This window comes from Trypanosoma equiperdum (assembly GCF_001457755.1).
Source record: "Trypanosoma equiperdum strain OVI genome assembly, contig: ctg_121, whole genome shotgun sequence".
Taxonomy (NCBI): domain Eukaryota; phylum Euglenozoa; class Kinetoplastea; order Trypanosomatida; family Trypanosomatidae; genus Trypanosoma; species Trypanosoma equiperdum.
Genome location: NW_027123194.1, coordinates 52764 through 67032, shown reverse-complemented (window position 1 = coordinate 67032; position 14269 = coordinate 52764). Strand labels below are relative to the sequence as shown.

The 14269-nt window shown below is 52.4% G+C and overlaps 1 protein-coding gene across 1 annotated transcript; it reads right to left on the bottom strand.

The window, feature by feature from the left end:
* Positions 1–571: 571 nt before the first annotated feature.
* TEOVI_000016200 (ubiquitin-protein ligase, putative) lies at positions 572–13486 on the bottom strand (the record flags this gene model as incomplete). Its single annotated transcript, XM_067220756.1, has 1 exon — positions 572–13486. One exon carries the CDS (start codon positions 13484–13486, stop codon positions 572–574), a length of 12915 nt encoding a protein of 4304 aa, XP_067076857.1.
* Between the last annotated feature and the right edge of the window lie 783 nt (positions 13487–14269).

The following is a 14269-nucleotide window of genomic DNA, read 5'->3' as shown; positions in this document are numbered from 1 at the left end:
ACACACACACACACACACATGGCTGTAATACGCCGCAGCCCTTTCTTTCTCTATCTCTCTCTCTCTTTAATTCTTTTAAAAATTAAAATATTCCTAAGACAAAGGACACACTCACTCTCATTTCTTTACTTACACTAAGATTACTTTAAAAAGAAAAATTGCATTTTCTCTTGAACTTGTCAACGCGTATTTAAAACAGACATACACCAATATTACGCATCTACTTTGTGTGCTCGCCACACTTTCCTCCGCTCACCCATCCCTCAACAACAACAAAAACAAAAAAACTCTCCTCCCTCACGTCTTTCATTGTCAAATTAATCACGCTTTATTTTCCACAGTCCAACACACCCACATCATATATATCCCTTACTTGTGTTGTTTATTATTCCGTATGTCTTCTTGCAGCCGCTGACTTTTGAGACAATTTTTTAAAAAAAGGAGTGAAGGGAGTTTCCGGTGTCGTTCCCTTCACTTTGCTTAATCTCACTTTGGCTCTTTCTTTCTTTTCTTCCTTCAATTCTTACACAATCAACGAATTTCTTTTTCCTTTTTCCTTCCCTTTCTTACGCTACGTCATGGTGAAGCCCCGACTCCCAAGTGTGATGGCAACCATTAACTTTTTGCGTAGTTCCTCACAACTGCTGTACTCCGGTAGCGCAATTTTGTTGAAACACGTGTGGGCCTGTGGAAGCAGTTCCGCACTGTCCGCCCACCGGGAGACGGTAAAGCGCTGAGGCGAACCATTCGATGACTCCAAATTGCTGAAGCCGCCGTGTGGCACCCTCGAGGCGCCCGTCGCAAACTGCAGGAGATTTGCCCGGTCTTCTTTGCTCATCGCCGCTACCACTTCCCAGAACCAGCGGATCTGCAGCGATGTGGAGGTGTAGCCATCATATGTGGTGTTGAGACGAAGGTCCTCAACATCGATATCTGGCATGCCGCAAATCACAAGCTCCAGTTCCTGCGCTGAAAAGTTTCGAATCTCCTTCCGGGGAATGACAGCATAGAATCCTTTGAGAAACTCCTGCAACTGCTCTTCAATCTGTCGTGTCATGCAGAACTCGCAACGTAGGCGAACATACTGTGATTTGTTTGCATTTGTCACCGCCACCTGCGAGCCGTTGGGAATAAGTTCAACCTCCTCAGTCACACCGAACTTTTCGCAACTCACGGTGAAGAAGAGACCAAGATCACTGACATCATTCACCAACAGCCACTTGAGATTTTCGTACAGCTCGGGATCCACGCTCTTGAGGTCACCGAATGTGGGTTGTATGCCAATCATGTGGCGGTATACAGCCCGTGTAAAATGGACATCAATGGCCACGCGGTGCGCCACAGCCATACCAACGACAATTCCAGCGAAACGGAAGTACTGCAGGTGAAGAGGATTCACACCGGAGAGGGGATTCGGCTGGTAAGTCATCCCCTCGCGTGAATGAATAAAGAGGGCGTAGTTATCATTTACCATCTCCTCCGCGATCAATTGGAACCACTCCCGCGTGAGACCACCCGCGTCAGCCCCCTCCTCTCCACTGAAGCGAACACTGATTGATCCATGGAAATTATTCAATTTGGAAAGTTGCGCGAAACTATCACGGAGGCACTGGCCACGGTTGATGCTCAGACTAATTCGAGGGCCCTGTGAAGCGTAGCTGATCTGGCGATGAAAGTCATTCAAACGTATATTGAAGTCAACAAACCCAGGCTCCGACCTAAGAAACTTGAAGCCTCCTTCAAGAACCTTTGGGTCATATTGGATGAGCGCATTGATAGTTAACTTGTTGCGCTCTACAAACTGCCTTACGACGCGAGGCATCATTGGGCGCTCATCACCCGAACCGTCGCTGTCGGTACTTCCAACATCTGGGCCTTCGTGAGGGGGAGGATCCCGGTGTTGCCGCTGCTCGCTATTGGCCAACTTTGCTGCAGCGTCCGCGGCATCCGAAACTGTCGACGAGGCATGTGTTGAATCCAACATGAAGCGTTCTGTGTCGGTTTTCTCCAAACTCAAACTACTCACACTCTCTGAGGCGGTACTCGCAGACGAATCCCTACGGGGCTCCGCCATGTGAAACTGACAGAAGGTGCTGAGCAGAAGAAGCACAGCCTGGGGCAGCAGAACAGAGGAACGGTTTTGTATGTGTTGAAGGATGAAGGCTACTTCCGCCAAGTACATTTGCACGGCATGCCACATCAATGATACTTCACGTGGCTCTGGACGGTGGGACTCGGCGTATGGGTGGAATAAAGCGAGTAACTTATTCGAGGTTGAGTTTAGACACATGTAGGACAACGCAACACTTGCCTCCTGAGCTGTCCATTGTTGACTCTCCGTTCCACCACTGTTCCCATCCTCATTAGAAGTAGCACTTAAGAAAAACGACTGGAATACCTTGTGTGGAAAAGCAGCCCGTAATGCGTTAACGCACTCATGTATTTCCACCGTAATACTATTTGCAAGGTCAATGATGACGCGCTCAACCATCGCGATGGCGGCGCTAGTGTTGGCTGCAGCGACGCCCTTGTCACGGTGTGCACTTTCCTTGATACCACGGCGAAAGAACTCCATCACCTCCTGCGCCATATCATCTGTACAGTTCGGGTGACGCAGCAGCTGCAACGCGGCCTCCATTGTCCCCTTCGACGACACAAGAGAATAGCCCCAATGCCGCCCTCGTACCCTCTCTTCTTCTACCGTCAACGACACGAAACTGCAGGCTGGGCAAATATCAAATCGGCACATCTCGCAGTGGAAAGCAACAGTTTCGGTGTGGAATGTTGTGTTGCACCTGTTGCAAATGTAGCCACTATCAACATAGGGGTAGCGGTGCAAATTCTGCCACCGCAGAGGATGTGGGTGACGTAAATGGAAAATTACGTTGTCACCCTGAGACTCGAGGTCCACATCACGCGGAGCACGTCGCGACACGGGTGCGATCTCTTCCAATCGTTGGAGCTGCTGGTTAAGCCGACACAATACACGTGTGAATGCAGCCTCCACACGGGGCAGAGGAACACGGAGCACGAGCTCAACAAGCTTCTTAAATAAGCGAGAACCAGTGGTCTCTTCTTGCGCAGTAATTGGTGACTCAGCCGAACTTTGAGTAACCTTCATGTACACAGAATCGGGGAGGGTTGTAACGCTCAGACCAGCAGCACGGCAGCGCTCAATCAACTGACCAATCACAAGCAATGTCCGCAGTGCGACACGACCACAGTCACGGATTACATCCACAGAAGCACCAACAGCACGACCAACCCCACTGGTGGAAGTAACTAGCGAAGCTGTAGGCAGTGCGTTGCGGCCCGAGTCGGTGACACCATGAGGGCCAGTTTGGGATGATTCCGAACCAACGGATTCATGCGATAGCGAATACGACGTTGAAGGTATTCTTTCTAGAACTGTGTCCACAAGAAAAAGCATCGCCTCCGCCGCTGTCTCCGGTTTTCTACAAGCAGTCACTAGCAGTTGCACCAATTGGGAGCCAACATAGAGGTCGGTTGACGATGAAGTTGGACGGTCGAGTGGCGAATAGGAAGCTTTGCTGAGCCATATGAGTTCTACAAGCTGTTTCAGAATTGCACTGGGTATCGCGGGGACGGCATTCTCCACACCCGCTGCACCATTCTGTCGGTTCGGTGGCGGGGTCACTCTCTCGTCACGCACAACACGGCTTTGTTGTGCACGGATACACGACACAAGATGCGCCTCCGTAATGAAGGCGAAACCTCGTGACGAGTACCCTCGCCTGTTGACGTTATCATCATCACTGCTCTCGTCACGAATACGGCTGTTTTGCCTGCGGCCCAAATTCCTGGGGTGATGGTTTCCACTCATGTTACTGGTGAACCAGGAAAGTGAATTGTCACGGTGTTGATGGTACGCCACTGGACCCAGTCCCCGAATGCGACGCAAAACGGGGGGTATGCGGGGTAATGTGAGTGTGGACAGAGCATCAGTCCCAAATACTGAGACAGCGGCATTAGCCCCTTCTGCATCCGCAGGGCGCCGCCCTCGAATCACTGTTAACGCTCCCTCGCGTCGCCGTAGCTGACGTGGTACCGAGGCGTCCCCTTCACTCACAGCCTCCACAGCTCGAGATTGGCGGGCCCTGTTGGCCTCTCGGAGGAGCTCAGGGTATTCCTCAAGATCTCCGAGGTCACATGTTGCCAATATCTCCTGGCGCAACTCCGTATCGACAGTGGCCAGTAAATCTAACAGCACACTCCGGCTTGGGGTTTCATTCCCAGCACTGCTAGGCACGTCACCGGTAACTTGCCGCCACCGCTGCTCCACCTCAGCCGCCTCCCGTTGCACATCAGCCGGTAATTGTGTGAAGAACGCGGCAAAGATCCGTGTCTGATGTCCCTCCAATTCCCGTGTTTCACTACCGAGCAGCACATTCATGTGGTCGAATAACAACTCCCGACGTAGCGTCTCTGGAAGCTCCAACAAGAAGTGCGGCCGAATCACATTAAACCACGGTTGTTCCTCCATCGGTGGTTCTGCGATAGCGGTTGGTGGGGCAGTTAACGCCGACCCCGCGCTCGCAACCACAGAACTGGTAACGCCAGCATCCGAGGCAATATGAGTTTCGGCAGGGTCTGCCTGAGGGGCAACGCTTTGACCGCCAAAGTCCAGCAAAGCGAGACCCGCCCCCACATCATCGGTGGCAGAACCGGGGGAAGCAAGTATACGAGTAGCACCACTCGATTCGCTGTTGGAGAATCCTTGAGTCGCGGTTTCCCCCGGTACGTGTGCCACATTTGCCTCTGCCATCGTAGCAATGTCAGTGCCCGTGCGGTCGTTCACCTGTTGCTGTAGCTGGCCTTCACCATGACCAGGTTCATATAACAGCGGTTGGGTATCACCATTGCCTCCAATTAAAGTAATATCGTCACCTCCAGCATTCCACGCAGCGGTTTCATCACCGTTTCTGGGTTCACCCGCCGCCTCTGGTGCCGGTGGTGTCACCTCAGGGTCCGGAGGAGCCTCACTTGTTTCACGCAAAACTTGCCTCACCGGGTGAAGAGCTTGAGCACTCTCCCATTGTTCTCTCACCTCCATGTTCACAATTGAACATATGTTCACAAGCCGGGACGTACTGCTATGACGGCTACTTCCATAAAGAGTGTGAAACATATGGTCTGCACCTTCCAAACGACCATGAGCAAAGACGCTCCAAAAGTCAGCAGGATCAGGAACAGCACTGGGGAGCGACCACCCTTCGCCATGCGGGTGAAGATCCTCAAGGCGTATCCTTTGGTCCCTGCGGACCGAGCTAAAATCCCATGCCTCTATTGAGGCTGGTCGCCCATCCATACGTGGTTCGTTACCCACTGTGAAGGAGTCGAAGGGGATTTGTGGCCCAGTACCCCCCAGAAGGCCACCTGGTGGATAGCGGTTGTGAAGAGAAAACGAAACGGAGCCCCGCTCCATCTCATCATCATAATACTCGCTGTCGAAGTTAAGAAGCTCTTCATCGTCATCATCATCGTCATCATCATCGTCATCATCATCGTCGTCGTCGTCGTCATCATCATCATCATCATCGTCGTCGTCATCTGTGTCATTGAGATCGAAATCCGCACCCTCCACATCGTCGTCATCGCCACCATCACTGTGAGGCCCGCCATCATCATTACCACCCATGTCATCGTCATCGACACCACTCATATCAAACCCACTCTCGCTACGCGCCCCCCGCGCGATGTTCCCTTCACCCCCCTCATTGTGGCCGCTATTGTCATCGCCATCACCGGAACCTCTCGGAGTAAACCCACCTCCAATTCTCCCCACTACCAGATGGATCGCTTGCTGCCCGGGTGAAACTCCGCCGATATCCCCATCCCCCGTCACATCACTTTCATCCTCATCGTGAGTGCTGTCAGAAATATTGCGACTTTCAAATGATACAATATCCTGGGTAGGTCGCAGCAGTTCGCCAAGACCCAATAAAAACCCGCTGAAGGTCCCCTCCTCAAGCGACCGCCGACGTCTGTTGTTTGAATCACTTGCCTCCCGTCGTGAGTCATTTCCATTAACAAGTGCGTTGAGGTAAAAAGAGTCATCAACACTGCCTGACTGCAAAAACTGCTGCCGATGGGGTTGCTGCATACCGGTTGGTAGGGGGCTCATGCCCGCCTCGCCCAGGGTCCGCCCCTCCTCCCTTCCAGTATCTGGTGGAGGGGTCTGTGAATCCTCTTCATCCTCCTCTGCACCGCTCTGCTGCTGCTGCCGTCTCTGTCGGTGCCGCATTAGTCCCAGATGGGCATCCGACAGTTCTGCGCCCTGCAAGCCAGTCATTGTCCCCCTGCTCACGCTGCTGCCAGCTGTAACACCATGGCCGGCAGCCGGTGAAACCTTCCCGTTGCTCCGTCCGGCGCACTTGCTGTGGGCCAGAAGCAGGCGCCGGATGACGAGGATCAGTGTGGCCGCATCTTTCTCTGTTGAATAACACTTCTGCTCAACCATCCGATACAATAAGTCAAGTGCGCCACGCTGCCACAGCTCTTCGCACAGGCGCCAAACTAGCGAACTGGAGGTCACCACGAGCAGCAGCCGAAGCGCATGCAGCAAGCTACAGGCCATGGTACGCGGCGAAGGCCTACTTGACGCACGGTGCACAAGTTCCATTTCTTCATTTCGGGTAACAAGACAGTTACCCCCGCTGTTCTCCGAAGAAAGTGCCGTAAGTGTTACATCAAGTGCCTGGAGGAGAATATGCGCCATACGCGATGGTGCCTTCTGCGCAACATTAGAAAGAAACGGCTCGAGGCACTCCAATTGCCGCTCGTCCATAAATAGGAGCACGGCAAGGAACGGGGTAAGTGGCCGAGGCGTCGCCTCATGCAATAAAAAGCTGTCACCAAACTCCTGTTTCTGGTTTAGCGTGGGTTCATCCTCCTCAGCCTTCTGGTCCAGAAAGGCACCCCGCATGCTCTCCGGAACTGGAACGTTTACGCAATAAGTCGTTACAATAGATGCCACCGCAGGGAGAGTGGTGATGTTGTTCAGCACTGCTGCAACAAAACTTGGTGGCAGCTGCTTTTGTGCAAGACGGCGCAGAAGTGTGTCCAACACATACTCCACAGTGGTGCGTTGAGGCGACGGGGCACTTCCCATTGCATGGATGCGTGGGGGCTTACGCGGAGCTAGTAATACGGCACTCCTGGTGTCTCCCTTGGGGTTCCCCTCCGCAGAAACAATGTGCACAATGCAAGCGCTATTAAACACGGTACAAAAAGCCTTTGGATGCTTATCAACAACAGTGCGAAGGCACGTAACAAATTCATCCATAGGCACCGAGTGGCGGTACACATCTCCGCCAACACGGGGAGCGATGGCCTTTCGCCCGGCACCAAGCACGCTACTCGCGTACATGTCGCGGACATCTGTCTCCTTTAACAACACCGTGACACCAGCGCGAATACAATTTTGAACCGCGCTGACCATGGCTGAGTACACCACCCACTCGGTGTGGTCCGACTGGTCAACGAGGGCTTTAAGCACATGCACACAAACCGAGGTGGGTATCATATCCTCCCTCAGCAACCGGGAAACAGCCCGCATAACAAAGCCCTTCTTCGATGTTTCGTTAAGTTTGTATATGTGAGACAGTAGTGTGGTATCACCCGCGTCCAACAACTGGGCCAACAACGCCACAGCAATGCATATTATGGGTGTTTCCAATACGTTCGTTTCACCGCTCACTTTGGCGGCACGGCGAGCAACGTGACGTGGGGTACAGAGGGTGTCGCTTCTCGTATCCTCCGTATTCAGTGACTCCCACTTCTCAGCTTCGTTTGTTTCATCATCATCGGCAAGATAATCTAGAACAAGCACTGCGCACTCAGACAGCATAGACTTTGGAAGTGACGACGTGCCTCCAACGACGGATGACAGTTTGAGCTTCACATCAACACACTTTTTCGTGACAGAAGAAACTCCAGATACTGCATCGTCCTGGTGAGTGGCAGTCTCATCCCCATCGTTTCTTGCATTTTCAGCAGGGTTTTGCCCTGGTGCCTCAGTGCCCCGCATGTTGCGACCAGTGGCGCGCCGTGATGTCGCACCGGTTACGGCGTCCGACGTCACCGTTTCTAGTTCACTAGGTGGGGCTTGAGGAGAAACATCCCCTTTGTAACCAAACTCTTCAAGCACCTTTGCTATTTGTCGCGTCACCTTTGACGACCTCGCAGATCCTCGTCTCATGTGCGAGCCGGACTTATCGCCAACGTGGGGATGAGGACAAAGGTGCCCCATCCAACAGAAGCTGGTGGAATTACCGCGGTAATGCGGACAGGCCCCGGTTCCCTTCTCCGTCAGCGCGCCTACTGAACACGACGACAGGAAACAGAAGAGTTGGCCTAGCATAGAGTTTCGAAGAGACCACTTTTCCTTTCTCTTGGAAGCATCCTCGTTCTGCTCATTTTCAATCCGCCTGACTTCTTTCACAATGCAATCCAATATGGCGTACGGAAGCTGAGTTCGTGTGACAAGTGCCTCGCGTTGAGCTGTGGTCTCATCCTGCGACAAAACGACGGCTAGAAATTCCAAAAGAGTATAGTTGCGAACAGGGTCCTCAAGAACAAGGCGAATTATTCTTTCTATCAGTAAAATACCCTTTTTTGGCTGGTCATCATCACCTGCACCCGAGTTAGCGGAAACTGGCGAACTGTACGTGTGGTAAATCCAGCACAACTTGCTGCAGAGCCGACGTATGAGCACCCACATTTTCCCTACAGATTTGTCATTAGCGTGCATGGTGGCTGCAACCTCAAGAACCCAGCAGGGGGCGTACTCCGCCAACGAGACAGGTCCAAACCCCCTCCACTCCTCCGTGTCGCGAGGGAACCCCGTTGCCGAGACTTCAGGGGTTCTTGGAGCGACAGGGGTGTCTGACCTCGACGTCCTATTTCGAAGGGAAAGTTGCACTAGCCGCTCCGATCGCAGTGACACAGATGGCAGCACCTCACCAAACAGATCGGCGAAGTCGCCAGCCACACGAATCCTCACCATGCTGTCCTCCTCACTGCGATTGGGATGATGGGAATCGGGACGCGGTGGGGAGCCTAGAGTGAGCGGCGATCGGTCATCCCCCACCGCTTCCACATCCACTTCACTTTCACAAGCGCTGATCGAAGGAGATATCACAGTGGCACCCCGCTTAAAAACTTCACTACCCAGATCCACCAGATGCGCAAGCGCTCCAAGTATCATCGCCGGACTCAGCTCGAGCCCACGCGACCGCCAGGTAATGAGTGCAAAGTAAAGCAACCTCGGTTGCCACGGAAATCGCTGGAGACCACGGTCGGGAGGTAGCTTCAGCAGTGCCTCGAGGATGCCAGTCAAGTATCCAACAACTGTCTTCAGTTTTTCTGCATCTAATGGTGGTCCTGCGGTGGCACCCGAGTTCGCAGTCGTGTCGCTCGTGGCAACCGCACTCCCCCTTTCAGCCACGCCGCCGACACCACAGAAGTTACAAGGATTATTCACCAACGCAGAAGATGTCGACGACAACGGTCCCGTTAACAACTGGCTATTCTGCACTGGCAAAAGACACTCCGTAATTCGCCAGAGGTTTCCTATAATATTATGAAGAAACGCTACCAAACCACTGTTCCCACTAATGTACTTCCAACCAACGGAAAGCGCCGCCTCCGCGGCTTGCAAACGCATTTCCGCCTCCCGCAAGGGCGCAAGATCCACAGCCTCAAGTGCCGCAAAGTGATGCATTTGTTCCCACTGCATTTTCTGAGGTGGACACCCGGCTTCACTGGTATCGCCCTCCTCCTTTATGTCCTCCTCCTCTTTGCGCACCCTTGCAGCAGCCGTCACAGATTTTGCCACTTTCTGAAGCAGCTCCCGCACTCCACCAAGGATGTACGATGGGGCGACTAACATAATGTGACCCGAGCCAGATGTATGAGGATTTAGCGGCACCCCACTCCCGTGATAATGTGTATGGAAAGTTGGTAGAGAGTGCCGGTGCCGTGTCTGCGACGAAGTGAGAAGCCTGGACACATCATTGCGGAATCGCTCCACAGCACTGGACGAACCACTAACGGCATTCGGGCCTGTTTCCGTATTCCCCCTTTCTGCATCAGCAGACGTCGTATCAACGTGCCTGACACCGAAGGCATCGTTACCGGCGTTGGCTCCATCAACAACAGCAGCAAAAAAGTTTAGGGGGGTGTTGGCAGGCGACCGATCTGACGGAGGTAAAGCCATGGACAAAGCGCTACTCAGCAAGTTGTTCGCTAGTGCGGACAACTCGAAATCCGAGCTCCACATTGAATGGGCATCCATCAAACCAATAACCTGGTCTCCAACCGTTGGGGAAGCAGCTACCGGGGTAAGCGCAGGGACCGCAGACCCTGCAGACTCTTCTTGTGTCCTCTGTGTGCCGGTCGCCATCTCAAGTGCAATGAACGCGTCAAAAATAACGTTGGCCAGATCGCGACGAAAGTGGTTTGTGCCATTTGCAGACGACGAGCCGTGAGAAGTCTTTCGAAAGAACAGGAAAAACAAGGACCACAGTGCTCCTGCCTGCTCCTCCGTCAAAACACCATTGTTCCCCCCTTGCAGAGCGTCCTTTACAATATCAGATGCAAACTGGATTACCTCACGTGTAAGCGATTCGAACATCATGCACTGAACGTCGAAGAGATTAGAAGTCAACACATTGCCATTGCTGAGCAAGGATACGGGACTAGCAAAGGGGACTGTCGACGAAAGCTTCAGAAGAGTGCCTAAAGAACCTGCTACCACCTTACCGCAATTCTTAAACTTGTCAAGCAAGGCATCAGCTGCTTCACTGGCTTGATCTGCACGTTGGCTGCGCCCGCGGCGACCTGAACCACGTTGCGCGAGTTGCTTGTACTCGAGGTCACTGAAACATGCAAGTATGTTCCACATAGACAGGCCAACATCCCTTAGTGGTGGTCCCTTCTGTTTAGCCTCCTCAATAAGAGACTTCAGGGTCTCTTCCACGGACTCGAAAAAGTAGTCCTGCAGCGGCGGAAGGGTGCGTATGAGCACGAGCAGGTCCACACCAGCGGCAGCAGCTAGTCTTGTGAATACACGCTGGGGCTCCACCCTCTCCACACAAAGCACAGCGAGAGTAGAAGGAGACGACGGAACCGACAGCGGAGATGACACTTCCGGAAAATACGGGACAGTAAGACTCCATACGAAACGCCGCATGATCATCCGATTGACTAGGCTCGCGTGCGTGCTATTGTGCACAGCGAAGGCTTGTAGCATACTGCATATGCACACTATTGGCACTGCTTGCTCATAGTAAGCAGAGTACTCGGCAAGTGTAATCGGTGCTACCTTATTTCCTTTCACACTCGTAGCAAGCGGTGGTTGGCCCTCTCCCGCTTGCTGAACCGCTACTCCTTCCTCTGAATTCGCCTCACCTCTAGGGCAATTGTACCTCTCGAGAATATCCGTACTCTCCCCAATCTTCAGTAGTGTGTCTAACACGCCACGCTGTTGCAGTGCAGGAACAACATCCCGTACGTTGTGATGAATGCACGCAGAAAAGAAGCGGAATGCGGCGACCAATAGCACGGGATGTCCGCCGGGGTAGAAAATCTTTTTACAAATATGATGACACAACTCATAGCCGTCTTCCTCTGCAGGAGACAGCAAAAACACTATAGGGTTCACGGATTCATGTGTAGAAAGTGTCGCCAGTTGCTCTAGCACAGTGAAACACCAGTGAAGCACACCTGCCGCCTTATACGACCAGCCGTATCGAATTCCTTCTGTCCCATTGTCTGCACTAGCGTTTTCCCCATATTCTTGTTTCTCATCCATGTACGTTCTCATCACTGTTACTATAGCAGGCACAAGACCCGAGTTCAGTGCAACTGACGTGTTTGTGTTCTCCCGCGTGAGCGCCAGGGAGTACATGAGCTGAATAGGGCTGTAGTGCGGGTAATGCCGCAACACGTCGGTCAGCTGAGCGACCATCACAGGCAACATCGTGGCATATGACGAGTTGGGGTGCGGAAAAACCGCCAAGTGTGTACTGTGATACTGCACTAAGAGTCCGTACTGCCAGTCGCGCGCAAGGCAACGGTGGCTCCGCTGCTGAAACTTGCGGTGCCCGGGCACGACTCGGTTCACTGTTTCGAATGGGTTACGCGACGTGTAGTTTAAAACAATACTCCCCATTGCACCACCACTATTTTCTGCCCTATGCCACCCACGCACAATGTCAGCTACTATCCCAACAAGAGCAGCCACCGTCGGGGCGCTGCCCACGCCACTAGTACTGCTAATACCACCGTAGCACGCATCACTCTCCTCCCCATCGTCATCATGTTCCGCAAGGTCTAAAATGTCACCAAACATGCGCTCTACCTTCCACAAGCTACGAAAGAAATCGCATGATGGTCCAGCCAACAGTTCCTCACAGTCAGCTGGCGATAACAACTGCATACAGAGCAACCGACAACGGCACCACCAAAGCAGACGCTCCGGATTGCCTGCAGCGCTCGCCATGCTCTGTAAAACACACCGCCCAATGTGCAGCGAGTCGGACATGCACTTCCCTCCACCACCGGAAGACTGGGCAGCACTGCGGTCGGGGACAATCTGAAGTGGGTCCCTAACCAAACCAGGCAGCTGCAAGAGTGCTATGTCAGCCGCTTCCTCGGCATCATCCTCTTCAGTAGAAATTGCATTTACTTGTTCCTCCTCGTTCGGAGCAGCTAAGCGGCGTTGTCTGCGACGACGGGCACGGAGACAGCACTTTACAACATCTTCAAATGTGGGGGACGAACCCCACCCATGGGCAAGTGTGCGGAGTACCATGGCACTATCAAGCGACCTCTCGGCCTGGTTTGACTGCGCGAGGTTTATGAGGAGACCCAGGTAAATTATAGATGGGTCACGGCAAAGCATAACACGAGCGGTACATGTAATGACAGGAGTGTCTGGTCCCCGGATCACACAGTATGGTGAACACACCACGACCGCGAGTAACAACACAGCCCGTAGGTCTCTACAAACTTCAATGCTTGAAGCCTCATCGTCACACTTCCCGGGCAGGACTTGATCCAAACTTGATGTCCCCTCCGTTGTCTCTTCATTCGCTGCACGAACAGCGCTACACGAAGCAGCGGGGGCATTGTCCACTCCATCAGCTGCACTACTAACTCTCTGCAAAATGTCCTTCATGCATGTACTCCACCACTCCCCAGCAACTGTCTTAATAATATCCCCAAACCTCTTGTTGTAAGAGCCCCTTACATCACGAAAAAACTCCTCGTCGTTCAGTATTTCATGGAACACCTGTGGTGTTAGCCGGCAGTCAACCAAACACTCGTGCAGACGCCCCACATAACGTTGAAGCACGGGGGGAAGAAGTTGTAACTGCTGAGTAACATGATACTCATTTCCTTGAAATGTCATACCCCCTTGGTTGCGAAAAGAACCGGCACGCCCTCGTACTGCCAACATTCAAGTCTCTCTTCTGCTTCCAATGGTAAATAATAAATAATGGAAAAAACTATTTGGTCTTTACTTTTACTTTCCAACGGAATTGAACCCCTCCCCTGCGGTATTTAATGCCACAATGTCGTCACGCCCCTTTCCTACAGTCCAATGACTTGGTCTCTTCAACTTTCCACTCGAAGCTTCGGCTTCCAGTGTTGATCACCAGCCTTTTGTACCCGTCCCCCGAGTTTTTTGTCTCGCCCTTATCTTCCTCTTTCGTTTTCGGTTGTGCCGACCGCTTTGAACCTTGTGAAGCCTCTTTTTTTGAGAGGGGGAAAAAAAGGAAAAGAAAAACCTTCCCCCTCTTCTGCTTTCAACCTGCTTTTGTTCCTGTTCTCCCGCAGTTCACCTATGCGTGCTGACCTTTCCCTTTCTTCTGATGTGCTTAATAAACCTCTTTTTACACACTCCCTCTTGTTGCACCCACTTGTGCTCCTCTCTTCTCTCACTTCCACTGACCTCTTTATTTCTTTCTTCCTTGATTGGTATTTATATTTGTCCTTTTTTTCTTTTGCTTTTTTCCCCCACCTACACCTTCGGGTTTTGTTTCACCTCCTTCTCTTCCTTTCTCTTTTCTTCCTTCTAGGTCTCGTAACCTTTCTTCCTCACTTCTTCCCACCGTACTTTCTTTTTTCTCCTTTTTGTAAAGGGGGAAAAAAAATACTCTGGACCGCCCCCCTCCTCCTGAGCACTACGCTGCTGCTGCACAATGCGCACAAACCTTCACGCACCCACACTGCTACTCTG